A 25,092-nucleotide genomic window follows, 5' to 3' on the forward strand; every position below is an offset into this window, starting at 1 on the left:
ATTTTTCCTCTTTATTTTCCTATATTAGTTGAGAAGACATTCACTATATTTCCATAAATATCCATAAGTATACTTATGGTAATGAAGTCTTAGATATGCCATATCTTCACCTCTTCCCTAAAAAATAGTCTTAAAGTGCTTTGATATCTCCCATTCCCCTCCTGGCCTGGACACTTGAACTTGTACAAAGTTTGGTTTTTTGTCATTTTTTTAAATCCTTCAAATTAGGCTTCTGAAATATATACTGTCAGTGTTAGCTTAGAGTTACTTATATATCTGCCATTTATTAATCCCCTTTTTAATCTCATCCCCTCCTAAATCTCACAGTCTTAATCTCAGAAAGATTATCTTCAAGTGAGGGTCTCCCTGGAAATGTTTTTATTTTGCCCTTATTTTTTCCTAATTTTGTTGAGATATAATTGACATATAACACTGTATCAGTTTAATGTGTATGACATAATTGGATATATGTATACATTGCAAAGTGATTACCACAATAAGTTTAGTTGACCTCTGTCACTTCAGATTGTTACAAATTGTTTTCCTTGTACTGAGAACTACTCTCTTAGCAACTTCCATTATACAGTACAGTGTTATTAACTATAGTCACCATGTTGTACCTTACATCCCCAGGACTTATTTATCCTTATAACTAGAAGTTTATACCTTTTAACCATCTACACACACACACACACACACACACACACACACACGTATATCTGTGCCCTTATTTGGAAAATAACCTTACTAGATCTGTTGTATAGGTTGACATTTATTCTCAGCAAATTACGGTATCATTCCAGTTTCCTGGCTTCTTTTATTGAAATTGAAAGGTCAGTTCCGAGTCTAATTATTAGTTTGTAGTTAATCTTGTTTTCCTTTCTACCTACTTTTAAAATTCTGTTTGCCTTTTGTATTCTACGATTTGACTACAGTATACCTTTTTGCCTTTATTTAGCATGAAATGTATTGGGCTTCTCAAATACAGGGATTGTATTTTTTCATCAATTCTTGAATATTCACCGCCAGTATCTCTCTGGATATGGTCTCTTTCCCATTTTCTCTATTACTGGTTTCTGGAACTTTTATAGATACTAATGTTCTCTTCTATGTCTCTTAACTACTCCTTAATAATTTGTCATATTTTTTTTCTTTTCATGTTGCGTTCTGTATAACTTATTCACATTATATTCCAGTTCACTAATTTTCTCCTTAGGTATGTATAATATGATACTAAGTTTCAGTGGTTCCATCTTTAATGTCCAGAGGTTTTATTTGGTTCTTTTTTCTGATCAGCCAATTCATTTTCAGTAGTCTGTTCTTACTGGAAAGTCCTTTCAAATACAGCTTTATATTCTTTAAACTTACTAAACTTATTTTGTATTCCATACCTAATAATTTCAATATCTGAAGTCTGCAGGTTTTGTTCTATGGTTTGTTGTTTCTGCTGGGTCTCACTCACGGTGGTTTATGTTCTTTTGTGTTTAGTACTTTTGTATTTTGAGTACAGATTTGTTGGAATGTGTCTGTGGAGATTCTTTAAGGACTGGGTTAGGTGTGTGTTTTTTCCAGGAGGGCGTGTGTGTGTATTTGTATGTGTGTGGGTGCGGCTGTGGGTTATTCTGTGATACACTGGAGAGAACTGCAGTCCTATGTAACTTTATTTTTTTAAGTTTATTTATTTTTGAGAGAGAGAGAGAGTGAGAGAGCACAGGAGGGCAGAGAGAGAGGGAGAGAGAATCCCAAGCAGGTTGCACACTGTCAGTGTAGAGCCCTATGCGGGGCTCGAATTCCTAAACCGTGAGATCATGACCTGACCTGACATCAAGAGTCAGCCGCTTAACTGACTGAGCCACCCAGGTGCCCCAGTCCTATGTAACTTTAAATTATAATTCTTGGATAATAGTTTTTCAGGCCATAGTTGTCATAGTGGCCCAGATTATTTTTTATTTGTTTGCTTTTATTTTTCTATGTATGTTTTTGAGTATCACTAACAGTAAAGACAATTTACTGTCTGATTCCATGGGCTGCTGCTTTGTTTTTGTTTTTCCAGTTTGCCTAATCTCTAAGTATAACCTTTCTCAGATCCTAACTGTATATAGGTATTTGCCTATCTGCATGTGGACAACTTTAGGGAGCCATTATTCTGCTTACCACAATGGTATGTTCCCTTCTTGAAATCAGTCGTCTTTTTTACTAAATTGTTTTCTCTTCCTTCTGTCTTTCCTTTCTCCCTTCTTTTATTTATTTATTTCCTTCCGCCCTTCCTTCCATCCTTCCTTTTTTTCCTTCTGTCTTAGCCAATTCGTGTTGCTATAACAAAATACCTTAAACCGAGTGGCTTATAAAGAACAAACATTTCTCACAATTCTGGAAGCTGGGAAGTTTAAGATGTTGCTGACAGATTCAGTGTGGTAGCTGATGAGGGCCTACTTCATGGTTCATACATAGCACTTTCTCACTGGATCCTCAAGTGGTGGAAGGAGGCTAATGAACTCTCTCAGACCTCTTTTATAAGAGCACTAATCCCATTCATGAAGGCTCTGTCCTAGTGACCTAAGCACCTCCCAGAGGCCCCACTTCCTCCTAATACTATCACCTTGGGAGTTAGTATTTCAACATAGGAATTTTCAGACCTTTGCTCCTTCCTTCCTTCTATCCTTTGTATCATTAATGTCATGGAATGCCTTCAGTAGGATGCTACTTTGGCTCATCCAAAAAGACAGAGGAAATTCTTGACCAAACTTCAAAGTCTAAGGAAGTTCTAATAACAGGCTCTAAATTAAGCAAAAAAAAAAAAAAGAAAAAAAAAAAAAAAGTCTTAAAAAGTATAGTACATGTGGGATATCATTTTGCCTTTGCCATTCATTTTTGAAGTTCTTCTGAACTATGTCTTCTGTTACCTCTTTTAATAATTTCTACACCTAACAACATTCTAGTAAGGAGGCCTAAAGCTCATATAGTAATGAGACACTGAGAAGACTTCAAGAAGTCTTTGCAAATTTTCCCACATTTACATATCAGAGCATCATGATATCTATTTAAGAACCATCACAATGCTTAGTGAGTTATATTTGGGCATTTCCCCTCTCAGTATTTTCTTAGTCTGCATTGCATATATTCTGGTTTTGTATTTGCTTTGCCTTTCTTGCTATTAAAATCTAGGCTGATTTTCATTGCTACTTTAAACTTGTTTTAAATATTGTGTTATATTTTTCTGATATTAAAGTTTTCTACTAGTTTTGCATGTTCTGAAAATCTACCCTCGATTTCATCCCCCAAATTAATCCCTGAGTCATTATCAAAAATTAAATCCTGTCTCCTGAACATACACACCTATGACTGTGCCAAGAAAATCACTGATGTATTAGCTTTTACCCCCTCAGTACAAGGAATGACATATTAATATGAGGAATGACAATAATTGCTGTAAGAATATTGTCCCTTTCCCCAGAAACTCTATAATCTAAAAGCCTATGGATAAAACAACATATATTGGCAGTTATAGCAATTCAGTTATATATTCTATCATAATTTAATCTTTGGAGCTAAATGTTGAGTGTGAAAGCTTTCTACAGGAGGGACCATTAAGCTGTTATGTTCTAAGTAAGATATTTTTATTGAAAAATATATTATCCTGATAGATAAATATACATTCTTAAAATATTTTAAAATATGGGTAGCAAAAAGAGGAAAATAAAACATATCCCAATCTCATCATTCAGAGATAATCAGTATGTTTGAATACATTTACGTCTTTTCTATGCTCAGAAAATGTAGAGATCCACATCAATATAGTCTATCAAACTAATTGTATCCCTTAATATGTTATGAACGTCCTTCTGATGTCATCAGTGTTGGTGTGTGTGCCTGTGTGTGTGCATGTGCGTGAGTGGCGATGGTGACCAGTGTTGGAAGGAGAGAGGCATGGCTTCACAAAGTGAATCATTCCTGTTACCCTCCAAATAACAGGGTAGTAAGCCTTATTTTCTAGTTTGATAGGTTTAACAATCCCTTTCTTTACCATAACCTTCTCAGTTACAATAAAAAAATGTATCCATGTTGAAAATATTAAGATAATCTTTGCAGAGTACCTAATCTAGCTAACATTTACTGAGGTTCTACCATACTTATATAAAGACACGGACTTTGTTCTAAATTCAGCTGATTTTACTCACTTGGCTTATAATTGCTTAGTTACATTTTATTTTGTTACTAGAGGGGGTGATGAGCAGATCCTCTGGTATATTGCTGCATTTACATGGATGGTAATAAGTACCTCTATGTTTATATAAGTGATTTCTGCTAAATTATACATTATTATTAACATCTAAGATTCTATTAAAATATGAGCAGTAAGCAGTGTTTTTTTCCAATTAATAATAATGAAGTAGAGTTTAGTGTGTTGAAATAATTCCCAAATGCATTATGATTTTATTAATGGCACCAGACTTAAAAATTAACACACACAAAAATAAAAATCATCAGCCGCTCCTAAGTACACCAAGCAGCATTTTCTTCTCACAATAACCAGAATACCAAGCCTGAGCACCTGTGAAATCTTCCCTGATAAACCGTGCCAGAAACTGCGTGTAATTATGTTTGTTTACAGAGACCCAAGTTAAGCTTGTAGTTCTGCATTTTCATATGAAGATTAGACTGCATTTCTTACCGTTGGTATCCATCGCCTTCTTCAGTCTAGCCAGTACTGAGACAGAAGATTAGGAAGTCCCTCATCTATTCACAATAGACACAGCTACCAAATCCCTGAGTAACTTCAGGTGGTTTAACGTAAACTGGCATATTTATTCTGTATATGTTTTAGATTAGTTTCAGCTTTGTTCCTCTAAATATGAATGTGGTCATTTGACTCTTTGATGCACTGACACAATGTACACTAGCCAACAATAACTGATTTTTAAATTAAGTATCATTTTTATAGATCGCTACAAAATTACCAAAATATTCTCCAAATGAATTCACATAAGGTGTGAATAAAATGCTTATTTCACACTTTCTTAGAAGTTACGCATGTTTCGGTAGGCAGCATGGGGGAGGGCCGAGGAATGCGATTCTTTTTGACAAAGCCACATTGTACGTGGAAATAGTGGTTATATACCATTACACCTTTGAAAAAATACCTCGGGTTTACCAGCAATGTAATATAATACTGTTGTGCGCAGCAGAAAACAAAACAGGTAAGTTAATGTGTTTTCTTTTCAAGGTTGGCTAGAAGAGACTTAAAGTGTATAAATTATCATTCTTTGTGACTGTTCTTTAGATTTCAGATGTACTTCTTAAAACTTCTACAGGTACTTAAGACAGATGCTGAGGAACTGGTCTCCAGAAGCTATTGGGATACACTGAGACGTAATACAAGCCAAGCACTCTTTTCAGACCTCGCAGAGGTACAATTAAACCTCAAGCAGGACGTTGTACTATTTGCCGTTTTGTAAATCTGGTCTTCATTTCATTTCAGAGTTACAATGATGAAACCAGCAATAATTTTATATTTTCCCTTTTGTCCAGTAAAGCAATAATTCCCGTGTCCGAACGGTATGTTCGAATATGTCTTCTGTGCTGGCAGTGGCTGCGAAGCCACCTATAGTGGTCTATATTAAATCAACTTGTGACTTTCCAACTTAATTAAAAAGAAATATTGCTATTTTTAACTTAAGGCTCACTTTCAGGAAATTTGAAAGTACTATTTTATTGTTTCACTGAATCTTTTAACCTTATAATTTGCAATGTTACATGAAGGCTGAAACTTTTAACTTGGTAAAAGATAGCTAATGCTTTAGCGTATGGTAGATTTCAATATTAAATTTCCTAATATTAGCGTGTAGCTTACCAAGGGGGATAGAGGAGGTATGCTAGAAGAAGTCAGTCAAGGAAGGGAGGGATATTTTAACTTGACACTGTTCAGGATTGCCAGTGCATGGAAAATTAAAAAACGGACTGACAATTATTCATTATTGTTCTTGAATTCTCTAGAGACATGTACCTTATTGCTGCACTCAGGTGGGGTGCACCCACCACCGACTCATTATGCTGCTGTTATTAGGGATTTTTCATTTGTTTTGTTTTGTTAGCGATTTGTCATTTTTAAAGATGGGCTATGTCTTTTACATTAAACACTATTTTATATTTTCTATTAATTTTTAAGAACTTTATTAGAAATGGCTGTCAGTCTTACCACAAAGAACTTTTCAGTAAATACTGAGATACATTTTTCATTATTTTTCTCTTTAAAGTTAGCTTCTCATTTCTTTTTCTAACTTTGACTTTTTTTTTTACATTTTTTTAATGTTTATTTATTAAACAGAGAGAGTGAGACAGAGTGTGAGTTGGGGAGGGACAGAGAGGGAGGGAGACACAGAATCTGAAGCAGGTTCCACACTCTGAGTTGTCAGCACAGAGCCCAACATGGGGCTTGAACTCAAGGACTGCGAGATCATGACCTGAGCCAAAGTCGGACGCCCAACTGACTGAGCCACCCAGGCAGCCCTAAACTTTGACTTAAAAATTACACCTAAAAATCTGAAGACGTGAACAGGAATCCAGGTGTCACTTCTGTTACCCATATACAGTGTTACTCTGTTGGCACCCCTAGGCTAGGCAAACACTTGGCAATGTTAGTTTTGTCAATTGTGCTCAATTTTAAAATACAAAAACATAAATAAAGCATTTTTCCCTTTCTCCAATTTACCTCTGATATGTAAATATGATGTAATTATAACCAGTAATTAACCCTTTAAAATTACCTTTTAATTTGAACCATTTTTAAGGCATAAAGTGGTAATTGATGTTCCATTTACAGGTATGTTAGAAGTACTTACTTCTGTAATCATTTGTGCAGGCACGTGGTAGTAAATGCCTGAAATAAGAGCAACTGGGGACATGAGCCCTGGAGTCCCTACAGCCCAACTGGGACCTAGCTTCAAACTAACAGTCGTGTCCCTGCTCTCTTTCCATCGGAGACTGTCCACCTCTCAGCCTCCAGCCTGTCTTTAATCTAAGAAATTCCCACAGGTGGACACAATCTGCTAATTCGATGTTGAATTTAATCCAGATCTGGGGAGGTTTAATATCAGAAGACCAGTCAGCTCTTACATATACTCAAAGATTAATATGTATGCATAAGACCTTTTGAAGATGTTTTTCACTCGTCAGAGGTGTGCTGGAGCTAGATTTTATGGCTTCCTAGAGCTAATTCTGCACATCTCTTCCCAATTCAACATTCCATGACATCCTGTTGGTCCTTGAAAGTGGCCATGATAGAGGAATTAATACCATAGAAATTGGCCGACACTACAAATCGGGGTTGTTGGGGGTTTTTTTCCTAAAGAGCTGGTGTACTAGCATACTATTGGCTATGATCAACCTACACTTCACTCATAAGATGCTAGATTATTTAATGAATTGATTCAAACATCATGAAAGTAAATCGGATAGAAGAAAGAAGAAAACAAAACTTATATTGTCTTCTAAAGTAAAATAATTATTTGGGGATTATCTCTGTTACTACCGTCCCACATGAGAGAGGATAATTGAGAATTAACTGTAGTTAAGTTACAGCTCATCGTAATTCCTTATCGGTTCCTACTGATACCAATGTACATCGAATTGTTTATAGTATCAGTATTTCAGAATTCACATTAGTTTGAAAGAAAGCTTAGAAATCTGTTTGATACGCCACCCTTGGATAGAGTTTGATACGATTATCATACCACTGTAATCAATAAAAATATGTTGAAAGATATTTTAAAAATTTGGAATATTTGACATTTTAAATTCCATGCAAATTTATTAATTTATTTTATTTTTGATGAAATCTTTTAAAGTAATTTTTAAGCCCCAAAAGATAAGGGTCTTTCATAAATGGCCATAGGGTTCTTTTGTGGCTTTTTCTTGCTTTGTTATGAAAACACCTGAATTCATTTTATTTTAACAATGAGCACAAGAATCAAAGGGATAAAGTCTCTATTTTGTCCCAACTCCCCTGTGATTTAAGTTACATAACACTGCCAGGATACTAAGGGCACTGGTATAGTTTTCAATGACTCCCAACAGTGCTCTGTTTCATTGAATGGGGGGAGAAAAGTTTTCACCATTTCCATTTTCTAATTTTTTTTCTCTAATGTCAAACTGTTACTTATGCCTCTGTGGGTCTGGATTATCTGGATAAGTGCAACCTAAGTCTAATAAGATTTTGATGATGAAAGACTGTAAACGAAGATCTGCTCTGTTCAGTGGGCATGAGAAAAGCTGGAAGAATGAGGTCATTCTTTAAAACCTGTGTAAAACAAAGCCATCTCATTTCACTGTGTCAGGTCTTGAGGTAGAGGACATCACAGCACTAAAGGAAAACAGTTCATGAGGGTGTTATCGGAGTTCACTAACTTTTGGTGTTCTCATTTGAAGGCTTTTTTTTTCAGGTCTATATAACATATATGGGCAGTTTCAGTTAACAAAAGAAGTAAGAGTGCACCATGTAAAACTTTTTCTGCATTAAGCGTCAACATTATCATCTTTTCTGTCTCGTCTAGTCCTTTTTCAACTTCTTGAAATATATTGATTTGGCAAAAATAAACAATAGCCAACATTTGTTAAGCATTTACAGTATGCCAGTTATAGTGCTAAATGATTTACATGTGTTACCTGAGCCTCACAACACTTCAAGGTAGGTACTATTATTATTCCTGAGGGTAATAATGTCCTCAGAGAGGTTAACTTCCCAAGGTCACCTAACTAAGCGGTTAAAATTCAGGATCCGAAGCCAGAAATCTGACACTTGAGCTCACCGTCTTATGTGCTCACCACACCACTACTTATTTGTGAAGTAAGCAGCTTTTTCTAGAACACCATGGCCCCTCTTTTTACCCACTTTATACCTCCCCCACATTCCCTTCCTCTAGCTTCTAGATGGATACCCGCCCCCCCCCGCCCCATTCTTCATACTGACTTCTGATTGGATAGAGCTTCCACTTGATGCTCCATTTAGTCATGCCTTCTCAAATATTTCCTCCCCCTGCTTCCTTAAGCTGTTCCATGGATAATGATGGATTAGACTTGATGATACACAATCACAAAAGAATGTTTATAATTAACATGAGAAATCTCTTTTTTCCCAATGGTCTTAATGCTTTACACCAAAGCAGCTTATGACTGCCAATAATAACACTTGTATACTTGACTTACATTCATACCCTAATTTTATCCTCACATTCATTGTCATAGGTAGGTTTGTGCCTCTTGTATAGATAAGGAAGCTAAAGGTCAAAAGATCCATAAACTCAGATCTTCTGATTTTAAATCCTGTCCTTATGGCAGTCTGCCTCCTCCACCTAAAGCCACTGGTGGAGGTAATAGTGCCTTTTGAGCACTACTGAAAATTATACTTGCCTACTATCAGTAGGGAGTTCTGAAAGGCTGGCACCACTCATATTCCTCAACATCCATCATCTGCTTGTTCGATAAGGTTTATTTAAAAGATAGTATGGGACACCTGGCTTCCAGGCTGTGGTGTTTTCTCCCTGGCGATCAGATCTTCAAAGAAGTTGGATATATTACAGGAAACTTCTAAGTTATTCCAACTCCTGAAAATCCTGGGAGTTGTCAGCAAACTAAGAAGCAGTAGAGATCTTTCAAACCAGTTAAAGGAGGTTATATGCTAGGGATTACCTAGGAAAATCCAAGCTAAATAAATATAAATAAGACCTATAGTCTTACTAAAGAATTTCACCAATCTGAGATCATTTAAAGTGGAAGATACCTACATGTTGGAGTTTTTAAGAAAGACCTGAGTAATCACCATAGCAAAGAGACCACTTTAGAAAAACAGGGATTAAAAGAAGGCATGTGGGAGGGAAAAGACAAATCACGAGATGTAGTCTCTATAACATTGAACTAGTCATTAGTAGTTAATAATAGTTGGTCTAGGGAGAAGGGAAATAAAGATCCAACAAATATTATGAAGGATAAAATTGCTGTCTTCGTGAAAGATTGGGAAGAGAACTATAAAGAATCAAAGGATTACCAAAAGTTAATGTGTGGAAGATGGGTAAGATGAGACATTTTGTCAGGGAACACAGATCACAACTTACTCCTTTGTAGAGAAGTATATGCTGTTTCTTCTGTTTTCTATAAAATGCCGACAAAATTCTCACCAAGAAGTAATATTTCAGATATGTACTTTTAGATGGATATTTATGACTGTGTTTTTTTTAAATACAGAAAATAGTAGTTCTTATTTGACCTCTTATTTTTCTTACATTTTCCAGGATAATATATGGGAGAGTTACGGTCATTTGAATTTTAATTTTTATACCTGAGTTTTATAAGATAGGTATGAGTTATTGGCCAAGTGAGGAAGGAAGGAGAGAAGAGAAGGAAGAGAAAAGAATCAAAGGGGAGAGAGAGGGAAAAAAAGGAAAATTGATATCGCTACATTAAAGGAAAGGACTGTTTTCATAGGCCAGTAAACTTTATAAGGACTAGAATTATGTGATTTTAAGAATACGCTTGTTGGAAATTGCAGGAAAAAATCCTCTGGAATTAATTTCTTATCCATTCAAAAAATAATGTAAGAATTTTAAACAAAATTATAGATGGTGTAATTTCCAAAGTAATAGTTTCAAAATATAGTATCTTCAATTTAAAGTATCATAAATGTGGAATACAAAAGGAAAATGTGATGCTTAAAGGAATCTATTTTGTGAAGCTTCTGACAGTTCTTTTGTCAGCCCCATGTTTCGTACATCTGAAGAATTTACCGCCTTTGACATCCTTAAAAAACATTGATTTTTTGGGTTGATTAGGAAAATCCAAACTAAATGACTTATATAGTGAGAAAACATTTAGGTGATTAGTAAAGGATTTCAGCTATCTTAGATAATTTAAAATACAGATAACCTATATGTATACTTTGAGTTTGAAAACTCCTTAAAATATAATCCTAATCTTTAAAATTTTTTGAGGATAAAGATCAATTTCAATCATATTTTTCTGTTTTCAAATATTGAACTTCATTTTGCCAATAATGGCATTTATTAATGCACCCTTATGCTTTTCATTCTAATGTTAATGTTTGTATGTTCTTGGTATTTATATGGTGATAAAATTCTTTGAGGGATGTTGGGTATCCCTACTCTGTTTATTGCAGCTCACCTTTAAATTGTGATTTTTTTAAGCGTGCTGATGACATTACAAGTTTGGTAACAGATACTACACTTCTTGTGCACTTTTTTGGAAAGAAAGGAAAAGCTGAGCTCAACTTTGAAGATTTTTATAGGTGAGCTTACCTTTATATTTGTATTGAAAAATGTTAACATGCTGAAGTCAGAAAGGTCTCTAGGAACGATCTGGTGCAGAAATACTCACCTCTTGGCTGCTTTCACCTTAACTGAATATATCTCTATAACAAATACGCACTTCCATCAGTACCAGCATACTAGTGGTTATCTTGATAAGTGTAATAGGAAGTTGCTGAATGATAAGAAATGCCTGGATATCTGGATTGATTATGTCCTGTATATTCCTGAGAAGGTATCTCCCCAACTCCTTAGTCTCAGTGAACCACATTAGTAAACATGGATATAGTGTCAATGTAGTAATCGCCTGGCACTGCACAGTAACTCTCGAAAGTCTCATTGCTCCCCTGCAAGGTCTTTGTGTTATCCCCATTTCACAGATGGGGAAGCCAAAGCCTCCACCATCATTCTTCATTTATCGTATTCATTCTTTATATATTTTGTCATAGATTCATGGATAACCTACAAACAGAAGTTCTAGAAATAGAATTCCTTTCCTACTCTAATGGGATGAACACTATCAGTGAAGAAGATTTTGCTCATATTCTTTTACGATATACAAATGTGGAAAATACATCAGTATTTTTGGAAAATGTGCGTTACAGTATACCTGAAGAAAAGGTATCTAATCACCCATATCTATTTTGTTACATATGATACTATCTTGTAATTATATAGGTCTATAAAATATATTGTCCTTTTCTTAATTCTTTTTCTCTGCTATGGATTAATAGATATTTCAGATATATTTCATTCTTTTTTCCTCAGTGTCCTAAGTGCTCTGGCTAATTTTCAAAATTTGATTAATGTAAAATTCTGGGTCAATATCCATGTCTTTCTTAGAAATGCTGAAAACCTTTAAGATTATTAGCAGTTGTGTAATTCAAATTATGAATATCATTTTTGAAGAGAATTCTACTGAGCTATATGCTTTGACTACCACATCAACATCACCTCATATAAAATAGTTTATATCGACATCATTTCAGTAACGCTTTATTCCATAATATCCTTAAAAAAAGGTCATTTGAAGACAGCCTTTGATGAGTGAGGGATCTTATCAGGAAGTGAAGTGAGGTTTTCAAAGAGTTTAGATGGCACGAATGGTTAAGAACCTGGGACAACTGATTGTCTATTTGTTTAGCAGCAAATGTGTTGTCAGCAATTCTGAGCAGTCGCATTATCTAGTGGTATTTGAATGCATCATTGCAACCAAATGGGACTGGTGTTACAAGTACCCCTTCAAGCATGAGATGTTTTGGATATATTGCCTTCTATTTGTGTTTATAGAAGGATCAAGTTAATCTATCCAAGAAAAACTTGCAAATAGTTTGACTTTGTTTAAAGTGGCTACACTGTGACAGTGCTAACAATTCTCCAGGTCTCCTATGGAATGAGAAAAAAAGGCTTGATGCATTTGGCCATTAGTTTACATAATCTCTTAGAGGACTTTTATCTGTTTTGTATGATAAACTGAATTTTTTCCAATTGATACCCAGATCCCTAAAAATAAATATCGGAAATTGTACTACTTTGTCAAGCTGCTAGAATATTTAGAGCTTTAATGAATCTGCTTTTCTTTGTCTTTTACCAAATGGAAACAGCAATCTGTAACTCAAAAAGTTCAGTTCCAGGGTAAAGAGTGTATGGGAACGCTTATACTGTTTTTGCAACTTATACATCAAAAAATTATCTGAAAATAAAAAGTTTTCCTTTAGGCTAAATTCAGTTTCTGAAAACTTATAATTGATAGAAGTATCTTAGTTTTACAAATCATTACAGTTAAAAAAAAAAAAAAAGAAAGAAAATTTGGCAAATGAACCAGCATCAATTCTCCTGATGTTTGTTTGGTTTGATATTACGTCATCAATCCTTAGAACAGACTTCCAGATATTGACATTTTTTCTTTTAGAAAAAGTGAAGCCAAGTCTTCTCAGATACTTAGACACTTGTTCAGGGAATCAAACCCAAGACTGTAAGCCAATGATACTCCTACCACACCCTACTTATATCTTTCCCTTCCTCTCATTTCTCATCCATTTCCTTCCAAAAGAATAACAGGTACTGCTACTTGGATAGCACTTGACATTTCTAAAATACTTTAATTTTCATCCATGTATCTAGCAGATATTGGGCATCAACCATTTTTGAGACCTTATTCTAGCTACTGTAGATAAAGTGACAAGATCAGCAAAATCCTTCTCATGGAAATACCTCTTAGTGGAGAGACACAATAAACAAGTAAACAAAAAATAAATAAATGATTTATTTCCAGATAATGATAGATGTTAAACAAAAGTCATGAGGACTGGAAAAGAAGATGGACTGTTGGGGAAAGGTTTTTTTTGAAGAGGTAGCTTTTGAGGAAAGACTGTGAGGAATGACCTATGCAAAGAGGCAGAGGAAACAGCAAATACCAAAGGCGTGGGCACAGAAAAAGCTGAGTTTATTTGAGAAATTGCAAAATAGGGTAAAGTAAGTGCATAGGAAAGTAGTAGGAGATGGAGAGACTGAGATGGGTTAGGTCTTCGAGGAATTTAGATTTTATTCTAATGGTGATTGTAAGAGTGATGGGACACTACTACATTATTAAAATTTGAAACAGGAGTCAGCAAACTACCTACCTCCTCTGTTTTCAGAAATAACATTTTATTGGAACATAGCCACACTCATTCTTTGAATGTATCGTCTGTGAATGCTTTTGCGTCCTAATAGTAGAGTTGAGTAGTTGCAGCAAAGACTATATTTCCTAAACAAATAAAAATACTTCCCCTCTGGTCTACTCTAGGAAAAGTTTGGTAGCCTTGCTTTAGAACATAGGCCTGTGTGCATTCATCCGTCAAGTATTTATTCAGCATGCATTCACTGTCTGCTGTGACACCTAAATATGTGACTCATGGGCCACATATGATCTGATTCCTCCTTCAAAAGATCATCATGGCTGGTATATTCAGAGTACACTTCAGTTGGCCCAGCTCTGAAAGGAAGAGGCAAGTTAGGATATTGTTATAGGAGTGCAGGCAAGAGATGAGCATGGCATGGACCAGGGTGAATGTAGGGAAAGGTGGTGAGAAATTGGATCATTTAAAGAGGAGAGCTGATAGAACTTGCTGCTGGATTAGATTTCAATGTGAAGGAAAAAGAAGAATCAAGAATTCCTAGGGTTTTGGCCTGAAACACATTGTGAAACAGCAGTACCATTTTCTGAGCTAAGCAAGACTTCAAGTTTGGGGTTTTAGGAAAGAATGAATGGTTTCATTTTGGACAGTTTAAGTTTGAGATTCCTATGAGATATCTCAATGAAGAAGTTATGTAGGCAATTGGATATGTGACTCTAGCATTTAGGGGTGTAGTCATTAGTGTATAGACCTCCAAATTATGTCATTCCTCTCCAGCTTTTAGTAATCATTGTCAATTTCCTGTCTCAGTGGATTTACTTATTGTGACTATTTCATATAAATAGAATCATGCAATATGTGACCTTACATGTTTGGCTTCTTTCATCATATTTTTGAGGTTCACGCATGTAGTAACTTGTATCAGTACTCCATTCCTTGTTATGGCTGAATTATGCTCCAATGTATGTATACTCTTTGTTTATCCATTCATCTGTCCATAGACATATATATATAAATATATTCATATATATATATGTTTTATATATATATAAATATATTCATATATATATGTATAATATATATATATATATATATATATATAAATTTTTAGTTATAGCCATCCCAGCGAGTATGAAGCAGTATCTATGTAATTACCATTACCTTCACCCTAAATAGAATTCTTTATTTCTTCATATAGCTTTGAGTTAGATTCTGGTTTCCTTTCTTTTCAGCCTCAGTGACTCCCTTTTGCATTTCTTGTCGGATAGATCTGCTAGTAACGAACCCCCTTGAGTTTTATCTGAGAATGTCTTACTTTCTTCATTTTTCAAGGATAGTTTTGCCACATGTTGTTTACTTGAGAACATCTTAATCATTTCTGAAGGATAGCTCTGCCACATACAGAATTCTGCCACATACAGAATGGTCGGATGTTTTTCTTTTAACACTTGAACTGTCCTACTTACTTTTGGCCTCATGGTTTCTGATGAGAAATCAGCTGTTAGTCTTATTGAGGATCCCTTCTCTATGAAGAATCACTTCTCTCCTGCTGCTTTCAAGATGGCCTTTGTCTTTTGACAGTTTGAGTATGTGTCTTGGTATGGATCTTTTCAGTTCTTCCTGCTTCACGTTCATGAAACTTCTTGAACGTGTAGACTTAGGTCGTACATCAAATTTTTGAGGTTTTCAATCATTATTTGTAAAACTATTCTTTCTGTTGTCTTCTCCCCTTTTATTTCTGGAAGTCCCATAATTTGTGTATTGGTACACTTGATGGTGTCCCCAGGTTCCTTAGGTTCTGTTAATTTTCCTCATTTTTTTTTCTTTCTGCTCCTCAGACTGAATACTTTTAACTATTCTATCTTCAAGTTTGCAGAATCTCTATTTTGCCTATTTAAATCTGTTGCTGAATACCTACTCAACTTTGTGTTTCAGTTACAGTACTTTTCAGCTCCAGAATTTTTATTTGGTTCCTTTTTACAATTTCTATCTTGATATTCTCAATTTGTTCATAGGTAGTTTTCCTGATTTCCTTTAGTTCTTTATCCATAGTTTCCTTTAGCTCTTTTGAGTGTATTTTAGTTGATTCCGAGTCTTTGTCTGTTTAGTCCAGTGATTGGACTTCTTCAGGGATGGTTTCTGTTGATGTATTTTCCTGATGAATAGGCCATATTTTCCTAATTCTTTGTATGCATTATAATTTTTTGCTAAAACCTAACCATTTTGAATATTATACTGTGTTAACTCTGAAAAACCAAACTCTCCCCTACAGCTGTGTACGCAAAATAGCTTGGCGAAGTCACTAAATAAATGGGGGAAAGTGCATTTCTTGTCATGTATAGTCACTGAAGACTCTGTTCTGTTATCTAAGTGATTAGCCAGAGAACTGACAGAGATCCTTACATCCCAGAACCAGGAAGAAAAACATAGAGTGTTCTCTTTGCAACTCAGCTCTGAGTTGGAGCATTCCTCCTGCACTAACCCAGGCTACCGAAGCCTCTTCCTTTGCCTTCATCTCCTGCCTCCACAAAGCCCACAGATCTGCAAGATGTGGTAACCTAACATCCGTAGGTATTTTCAAAGCATGTGGCAGTTCCTGGTTACGTTTAATTTCCCAGGTATCTACAGTGTCCCTGTTAGCCCCTATTCTAGTACCATTCTCCTCAGCCTTCCCTTTGTCAAGTTTTTGGATTCTGTCTGCCACCTGTCCCATCTGTCACCCCTTGTGTCAGGCAGGCACAGAGTGTGCATGTCTTTAAATCTTTTGATAGATGTCACTGTCCCCAGGAAAGCCCAGGAGGGAGGGGCAAAACAAAAGTCAGCCTCTTCACTAGTCCCTCAGAGAACTACCATACAGGTCAGATCGCATGTGGTAACATTTTAATAACAACATTTTAATTACCAATACATTTTATATTAAATAACACAACATTTAATAATCGCATACCATAGTAGCCCTCTGGCACCAGGAAGCCACGCCGGGAACATCAGCACTATCCCACAGCACCGAAAGATAAAAATGGTAGTTCAGTGGACAGAAACACCACAGTGCTCTCTCCCTGAATTCCAGCTACCCTTCTCTTCATTAACCAGTCCCCTCCTTGCTATCAACTATGGATTAGATTCCAGAGTTTGAAAAAAGTTAATCCTGTCAGTCTTTCCCAGCTAATGGCTGTTTCAATGGAGGGACCAATTTTTTAAGCACCCTACCCTGCCATTTTCCATGGCATGACTCCCCCCAGTCTCGTCCTAGTCTTCTAATAATTATTTCACGCTTATGTACCTCAACCAAAGATAAACAGGTGCACACACTGGGAGCTCCATCATGGCTGCAGATAGAGCATGGTGTCTGCCAGTACAACCAGTGTAATCACACTGCAGCTTGAGATCTACAGCATTTTCTAGTTTGTCTCTTGATTGAATTATGTCTTACCAACTCTCTCGGTTTTGTTCACTGAGGCCTTGCCACAGTTCCATCCAAATGGACTTACACATGCTTGTTCACATCCTGAATGACATATTTCAATAGTATATGTAAATTTTTATTATAAAAGACACATAACATAAAATTTACCATTTCTCCCTTTTAACTATTTTAAAGAGTAAAATTTGGAGGCATTCTGTTCACAATGTTATACAATCATCATTAATACTAGTTCCAGAACTTTTTCATCATCTTAAACAGAAACCCCATAACCCATTAAGCAGTCACTCCTCAGTTCACCTCCCCCTAGCCCATGGCAACCACTAATCTGCTTTGTTTCTATGAATTTATCTATAATGGATATTCATAAAAGTGCAGTCATATAATTTGTAATCCATTATGTCTGGCTTCTTTAACTTAGCATAACTTTTTCAAAGTTCATCCATATTTTAGCAAATAATGGCGCTTCATTCCTTTTTATTGCCAAATACTACTTTATTATATAGATATATCACATTTCCTCTGTTTGTCAGTTGGTGAATTGTTTCTGAGTTGTTTCCAGTTTGACTATTCAAATAATGCTGTTATGAATATTCGTATACAATTTTTTCATGTGGACATGTGTTTTGAACTGTCAGAGAATTAAATATATACTTCAGGGTAAATAGCTGGGTCACATGGCATCCTTAATTTTTAACATTTTAAGGAACTACCAAACTGTTTTCCACAGTAGCCACAGCATCTTATAATCTCATTAATAATGTCTGAAGTTTCTAATGTTTCTACATTTTTCTCCACAGTAACACTTGTTATTGCTTGCCTTTTTAATTTTAGCTATCCTAGTGGATGTGCAGTGGTATCATTGTGTTTCAATATGCATTTCCCCAGTGAATAATGATGTTGAGCATCTTTTCCTGTGCTTGTTGGCCATTTGTCTATCTTCTTTGGAAAAATATCTATTCAAGTCTTTTGCCTATTTTTTAATCGTGTTGTCTTTATGTTACTGATTTTTTTTACTTTTATTTTTTATTTTCTTCATTTTTTAAATTTACATCCAAATTAGCATCTCGTGTAACAATGATTTCAGGAGTAGATTCCTTAATGCCCCTTACCCATTTAGCCCATTCCCCCTCCCACACCCCCTCCAGTAACCCTCAGTTTGTTCTTCATATTTATGAATCTCTTCTGTTTGGTCCCCCTCCCTGTTTTTATATTATTTTTGTTTCCCTTCCCTTGTGTTCATCTGTTTTGTCTCTTAAAGTCCTCATATGAGTGAAGTCATTTGATATTTGTCTTTCTCTGACTGACTAATTTCACTTAGCATAATACCCTCCAGTTCCATCCACGTAGTTGCAAAAGGCAAGATTTCATTCTGTATGATTGCCGAGTAATACTCCATTGTGTATATATACATCTTCTTTGTCCATTCATCCATCAATAGACATTTGGGCTCTTTCCATACATTAGCTATTGTTGATAGTGCTGCTATAAACATGAGGGTACATGTGTCCCTTTGAAACAGCACACCTGTATCCCTTGGATAAATACCTAGTAGTGTAATTTCTGGGTCATAGGGTAGTTCTATTTTTAGTTTTCTGAGGAACCTCCATACTGTTTTCCAGAGTGGCTGCACCAGCTTGCATTCCCATTTATGTTATTGATTTTTAAGAGTTCTTTATATGTTCTGGATACTAGAATCCTGTCAGATACACGATTTGCCAGTATTTTCTCCCATTTTGTGTGTTGTCTTTTTACTTTCCTTGATAGTATCCTTTAATGCACAAAAAATGTTTACTTTTGACAACGTCTCATTTCTCTATTTTCCTTTTGTTGCTCATACTTTGGGTGTCATATTAAGAAACTATTACCAGGAAGAAGATACAACAGCTCTTCCTCTTTGAAAATAAAGAATATATTGATGTAAAAAAAAAAAAAAAAAAAGAGGAAGAAACCATTGCCAGTTCCAAGGTTATGAAGTTTTTGTTTCTGTTTTTTTGTAAGATTTTTATAATTTTAGCTATTAAATTTAGGTCTTTGACCCATTTTGAGTTCATTTTTGTCTATGAAGTGAAATAAGAGTTCAACTTCTTTCCTTTAGTGTGAATAAACAGTTGTCCCAGCCCCATTTGTTAAAAAGATGTTAAAAAGAAAGAGGTTCTTTCTACAATAAATGGCCTTGGCACTCATATTGAAAATCATTCTATCGTAGATATTTGGGTTTATTTCTTGATTCTCAGTTCATGTCTTTTTGATGCTTTAAATTTTTCCGTTATTATCATCATGTTATTTTTGCTACAATGTAAGATACTTCTTTTCATTCCACTTCTCACAGTTAGGACATTTTCCTTTCAAGTCCAAATGGTTCATTATAAAAGTGATTCTGGTGGTGAGACGAAGAAGAAATGACTCTACCTCCTGACACTATCGTTCTCTCGCTACTGTTAAAAATGGAGTGCTTTAAATTATCAAAATGAATTCCCTGTTCTTCAAGTTTATGATTCTCTATTTCCAAACACAAAGAATTTAATCTACACAGAAGAATAATTATATGGTGTTGAATCTGACCTATCTTTCTGAAACATGACATCACTCTTCTGAAAAATCTAAAGATTCAGATGGTGAACATTGTATTCTGTCATACCTCGATTTGCTTTTTAATCTTATGCTCCCTAAAAGAATTGACATTTTTGTTTACACTTTGCTTAAAAATTGCTGTGGCAGCTGGCCACAGCATAAACTGATATAGAACCAGAACAGTGACCGGTTTCCCTAGCAACAAGCTCTCCACATCAAGACAAACCCCTTCTGGCTCACTCCCCCTAATTGATTCAAACAGCCCTTCCTGGAAAACATGGCAATTGGGATCAGGTCACAAAACAAAATCCAGGGTTGGAGTGGCCATAAATGAATATAAGAAAAGAGGAAGAGAAAATAGTGAAGAGAAAAGACAGTGAGAATTCTCCTTGCAGGTAAAAAGCATTGCAGGTGAAGTGGAAATAATGTATACCAAAAATTGGTATTATTATTTTGATAATAAATTGATAATGAATATGATTCTGATAATCGTTTAATCAGTAATTGGCTTATATGAAAGTAGACTTTTCTGGTTCTTTCCCTGCCTTTCCAATGCTGCCTCGTTAGTTTCCCTTTCCCTTTTCATGTATGTTAAGGTGAGAAATTGTTAAGCCTAAGCTCTTAGCCCTATGCCCTTTTTCTGTTTACTTTGTCAGTTGTATTAGTTTTGCTGAGAACATAACAATTTAAATGTAGCTCTTCATGGCCAAATGTACATTGTCTGAGATACACGGTGCGTTGAGCTGGTAGCGGTGGTAGTCCTTGCAGTTTATGGAGATGACGTTCCGGGGTCCTCTCCGTGGGCCCAGAACTGTAAGTGTGCACTCACGGGGCCTCCTCGTGCTGTCCTGGCAGAGTTATCGTGGCAGAAACAAGTGAAAGTACCCTGCCTCTGGCCTGTTCAGCATTTTGATTTTCGCATTTTCATTGTTACAGACATTAATGGCCAAATGCTGAGTTATATTTAAGGAATACGTGTACAGGAGAAACTGGTGTTCTAGGGGTGTTTTTCCTCTCGTGTTCTTCTTCTTAATCATCATACTTACTCTTAGGGTTTAAAAAACTTAGGCCTAAAGTACAGTTTTCAAAATTGAAGCTTTTTGGGTTTTTTCCCCCTCTGTTTATTCAGCTTTTTACTTGTTAGGACAGAGTGGCTGCTTCCAAGTTTCTTTCATGCTAGACTAGAAACCAGAGTCCTAGGACACTTCTGTCACCTGAAAAAAGTGCACTGTTGCGTTGTGCCCCTTCCCTGTCCACCTGCCCTTCCGCAGCCCCTCAGCAGCCACTGATCTACTTGCCGTCACTTTACATAACTCTCGTCTGTTCTAGAATTTCATATATTGAAATTATATCGCATGTGGTGTCTCGTGTCTGGCTTCTTTCACTTGAGCTTCATCCATGTTGCCAAGCCATAGCTGGGTCCTTTGGTATTGTTAGACCACTACTTGTGTATGCATTCACCTGTCATCTGGGGTATTTCCAGCTTTAGGACATTATGAATAAGGCTGCTGTGAATATTTGTGTGCAACTCTTTGGGGAGACGTGTGTTTTCATTTCTCCTAGGCAAACACCTAGGGATGGAATGGCTAGATTATATAGTAGCTGTTTGTTTACCTTTATAAGAAACAACCAAAGAGGTCTCCAAAGTGGTTGTAAAAGTTTTATTCATTTTTATTGTATCATTTTTGAAACTTTGTGCAGATATGACAGTGTTTTAAAAGTATTTTCACCTGTCATGCTAATGGTAGCAACCCTATGCAGTGGAAATAAATCTGAGTGAATTTTACATTCCATTTGAGGAAGGAGGCTTCAGAATGTGCCCTGGAAATGTTTACCTACATGAGATATGGCAAGTGCCTAATCTATTTATGTCTAGTAAGTACAGATGCTTATTTTAATAAATTTGGCAATACTAAATATATTTCCATGTATTCTCCCAATATAGGGCATCACATTTGATGAATTCAGGTCATTTTTCCAGTTTCTGAACAACTTAGAAGACTTTGCAATAGCCTTGAATATGTATAACTTTGCAAGTCGCTCTATAGGGCAAGGTAAGTAATCGTCTTTCAGTACTTAGAGGCAAAAAATAATGATCCTATCTTGTTTCTAGGAGCTTCGATAACAAATTAATAAAGTATTTCATATTAGCCATCAAGTCACCTGAAAGTGTGATACATACTTTGATGGGAAATCTGTTTTCCAGCAGAGTTTAGGGAAATATGCTAAATTTTTCCATTAAATTTATTATTGGCCTTCATTTCATCTTATAGAGAAGACTTAGTGATGCTTGTAAAGATTCAAAGAGGAAGAAACCTCATGGCCGCTGGTAGCATTGTGCAGTGCGTGTGCACCTATGGAAGAGCCAACTGGCCACGCTCAAACGTCATCACAGGGTGATATTTGTATTTCTGATCTTTTGCTCAGTCCCTGCTGATCGAGAAGCCTGAATTTTGCCAACAGAGCCCCCTCTTTGCTGTGGACTTATGTTAATCAAGTTTTAAGAATCACATATAAAATTATATGTTGATTTTGCTTAATTTCCAAAGAAATACACTGTCATAGAATTCAGAATGCTGTCGTCCTCAGGATCAGCTTCATTCTTTCCTTATAGACAAACTAACGAGTCCAGTCCGTTTTCTAAGATTCTGTAGCTGGGACCAGTTTCCCTTCCCTAATGTGTCTTTTGTTTACCATTCTTGCCATATGAGGACTTGCCACTTACGTCTTTGAGGTAATTCTACCTGTGTCTGCCATAATCTAATAAGTGCTAATTCCCAAGTTTAAATCTCAGAGGACAGTCTTGTTTTTCTATTACCAAGTTCTGGGGAGAAGCCAAACTGTAGTCCCTAAATGCTCATAAATTCCGTCTCCCCCCAAAACATAGATATTGAATCCCTCACCTAGCTTCATTCATGTACTCGCTGAGTTAGAGAAACCTGAAAATTTGTCCTATTTCACCCTTGTCTAGTGCAGATGTTCAAAAAAGACATCTCAGCTCAACTACTTTTGTGTTTGAAAACCAAAACTTTGGGAGCCCTGCTTTCACAGACCGGCAGTTACTGCCATGATGAACCCACTAGTCAACCTTGAGAGGAAAAAAAAGTCAGCATCTGCTTACCTGGTTCAGAATGGAAAGTTGCTCTTTTACTGTATGGAACTAGGAATGAAAGCAATCAAATGTGTGCCCTGGCAGGTGCTCGGAATCCGTCTCTCTTTGTTTGCTGTTGCTGCTAGCACTTACTTTCAGGTGTTTACCTCTCAGAAGGACCATTGCGGTGGCCAACCCTGTGGTATTCCTGCCATTATCCACCTTCCTCTCTGATGTTTCCTAGACAGCTCACACAGTGATCTCTCTAAGACGTGATCCCTTCTACGACACGCCTGCTGTGTAAACTCCTCCGTTCCACACTTGCCTGTTGAAGACTGTCCAGGCTCCTTACCTCAGAGTCCCTGTGCAGAGCTTCTCCAGCTTCTCCGTGTCCCCTGGGCTCTGTCCGGACCAGACCACTTGTTGCCCTCCCAGCGTGCCCGAGACTCTCCTCTTTCCCCCCACGCCTGTGTTCATTCTTGTCCCCTCCTCTGCCATTTCCCTCATCTCCACAAGCAGAATTCATCCATCCCTCAGGGTTCAGCTCACATACAAATTGCAGCCTTTCCTAATCACTGCTCTTCTCTTTCCTTTCCTTACGACTCCACACTACAGACGGAAGTAGTCACTCTGTCCAAGTTCTCATACACTTCGTTAATATTTGTGTGGTCCTGTGTAACGGTTATTTGGACAGGTGTCTCATCATTTGTCTGCACTGTAGGTTTCTTGGTAACTTATTCAGCTTAATTTCTAGTACGTCTATCACTGATAGTAGGTGTTCATTAAACATCATCAAATATGAATGCATTATTAACCTAAGATACAGCTACTGCTTGGCCTTTTTAATTCAAACCACATAAATTCTCTGTTCCCTAAAAGATAGCATGATTGATGAAAAGTCGCGTGTTACATAAAGTCATGACCCATGGTCAGAAAAACTTCTTTTTTAACCTTTCTAGTAGTTAACATATATTATAAAAATAATATTAACTATTTCCTCCTTTTCTGTAACATTTATCCAGATGAATTTAAGCGTGCCGTCTATGTAGCTACTGGCCTCAAACTTTCACCACATTTAGTGAACACAGTCTTCAAGATTTTTGACGTTGACAAAGATGATCAGTTAAGTTATAAAGAATTTATTGGAATTATGAAAGACAGACTCCATAGAGGATTCCGGGTAAAATAAATTTGAAGCCTATTGATATCCTTTTTAAAAACTGAAAGAAAAAACTCATCTCCGTTTCAGAAGCAATTTATACAAATTTTTAAGGATAGAAACATGAAATGTCATATTTGAAAAGAAAACACATAAGGTCATACCTATTTTCAAAAACACTTTGAGATGATTAAAGTTAATGCTTTTTGAAAATATAAATCAGTTTGAATTTCAGTAACTCACTTTCATATCCAGTTAATATGTTCCTCTCCGTTTGTGGGGAGAAATGTCAAATATTTTTTGATTAATTCAGTCTGCACACAGGCAGTTCAGACTTGGTACTAGACAAAGACATAGCATTTTGTACGATGCAGATTTCCACTAGGCAATTTGAGGCTCTTCGGTCACTGCATATTCAGTACTTTTTAAATGGAAAATACACTAAAAACCTTTGTTTTGTCTGTTGAAATATTTTTTCCTGTTAACATCTTCTACTGAAAATTACTAGAAATTTAGTGATTTTTTTTTCTCAGAAACATGGTTTAAGTAATGAAATGTAGCATGAATCAACAAATGTTTGCACATTTAACATGTTTGTGGATGTGCCACAAACGGAAGGTAAAAAAAAAAAATTTTCTATTAACAGAATGTTCAATCTTCTGTCTTTGGTAAGAATACCCCTAAATGTTGTACATCTAAAAAGAGAAAATTTATATATAAAAAAATTGAGATTCATCTTAAACAATGTTTTTAAAGATTTTTAGTGATTTTTTAAATTTGGTAAAGATACCGTGTACTTAACTGCCACCTAGTGGTGAGCTGTTAACACTCCCAACTGAGGTCACAAATACCTGAAAGGACATACATTGAAAATCATTTATTTTTCCTCAAAAATTTTAGAGTAGCAGAAGCAG

The 25,092-nt window shown here is 36.0% G+C and overlaps 1 protein-coding gene across 3 annotated transcripts in view; it reads left to right on the plus strand.

The window, feature by feature from the left end:
- MICU3 (mitochondrial calcium uptake family member 3) overlaps positions 1-25,092 on the plus strand; it is a 109,459-nt gene that overhangs the window by 80,232 nt on the left and 4,135 nt on the right. For 2 of the 3 annotated variants that reach the window (XM_049631703.1, XM_049631704.1), the window contains 5 exons: positions 5,313-5,408; positions 11,193-11,293; positions 11,762-11,933; positions 21,874-21,982; positions 24,042-24,199. In XM_049631703.1, the coding sequence (XP_049487660.1) occupies positions 5,313-5,408; positions 11,193-11,293; positions 11,762-11,933; positions 21,874-21,982; positions 24,042-24,199 (636 nt within the window). The remainder of the gene's footprint in view (positions 1-5,312; positions 5,409-11,192; positions 11,294-11,761; positions 11,934-21,873; positions 21,983-24,041; positions 24,200-25,092) is intronic. The other variant, XM_049631705.1, reaches the window with a different exon arrangement.

Source organism: Panthera uncia, chromosome B1, assembly GCF_023721935.1.
Source record: "Panthera uncia isolate 11264 chromosome B1, Puncia_PCG_1.0, whole genome shotgun sequence".
Lineage (NCBI taxonomy): Eukaryota > Metazoa > Chordata > Mammalia > Carnivora > Felidae > Panthera > Panthera uncia.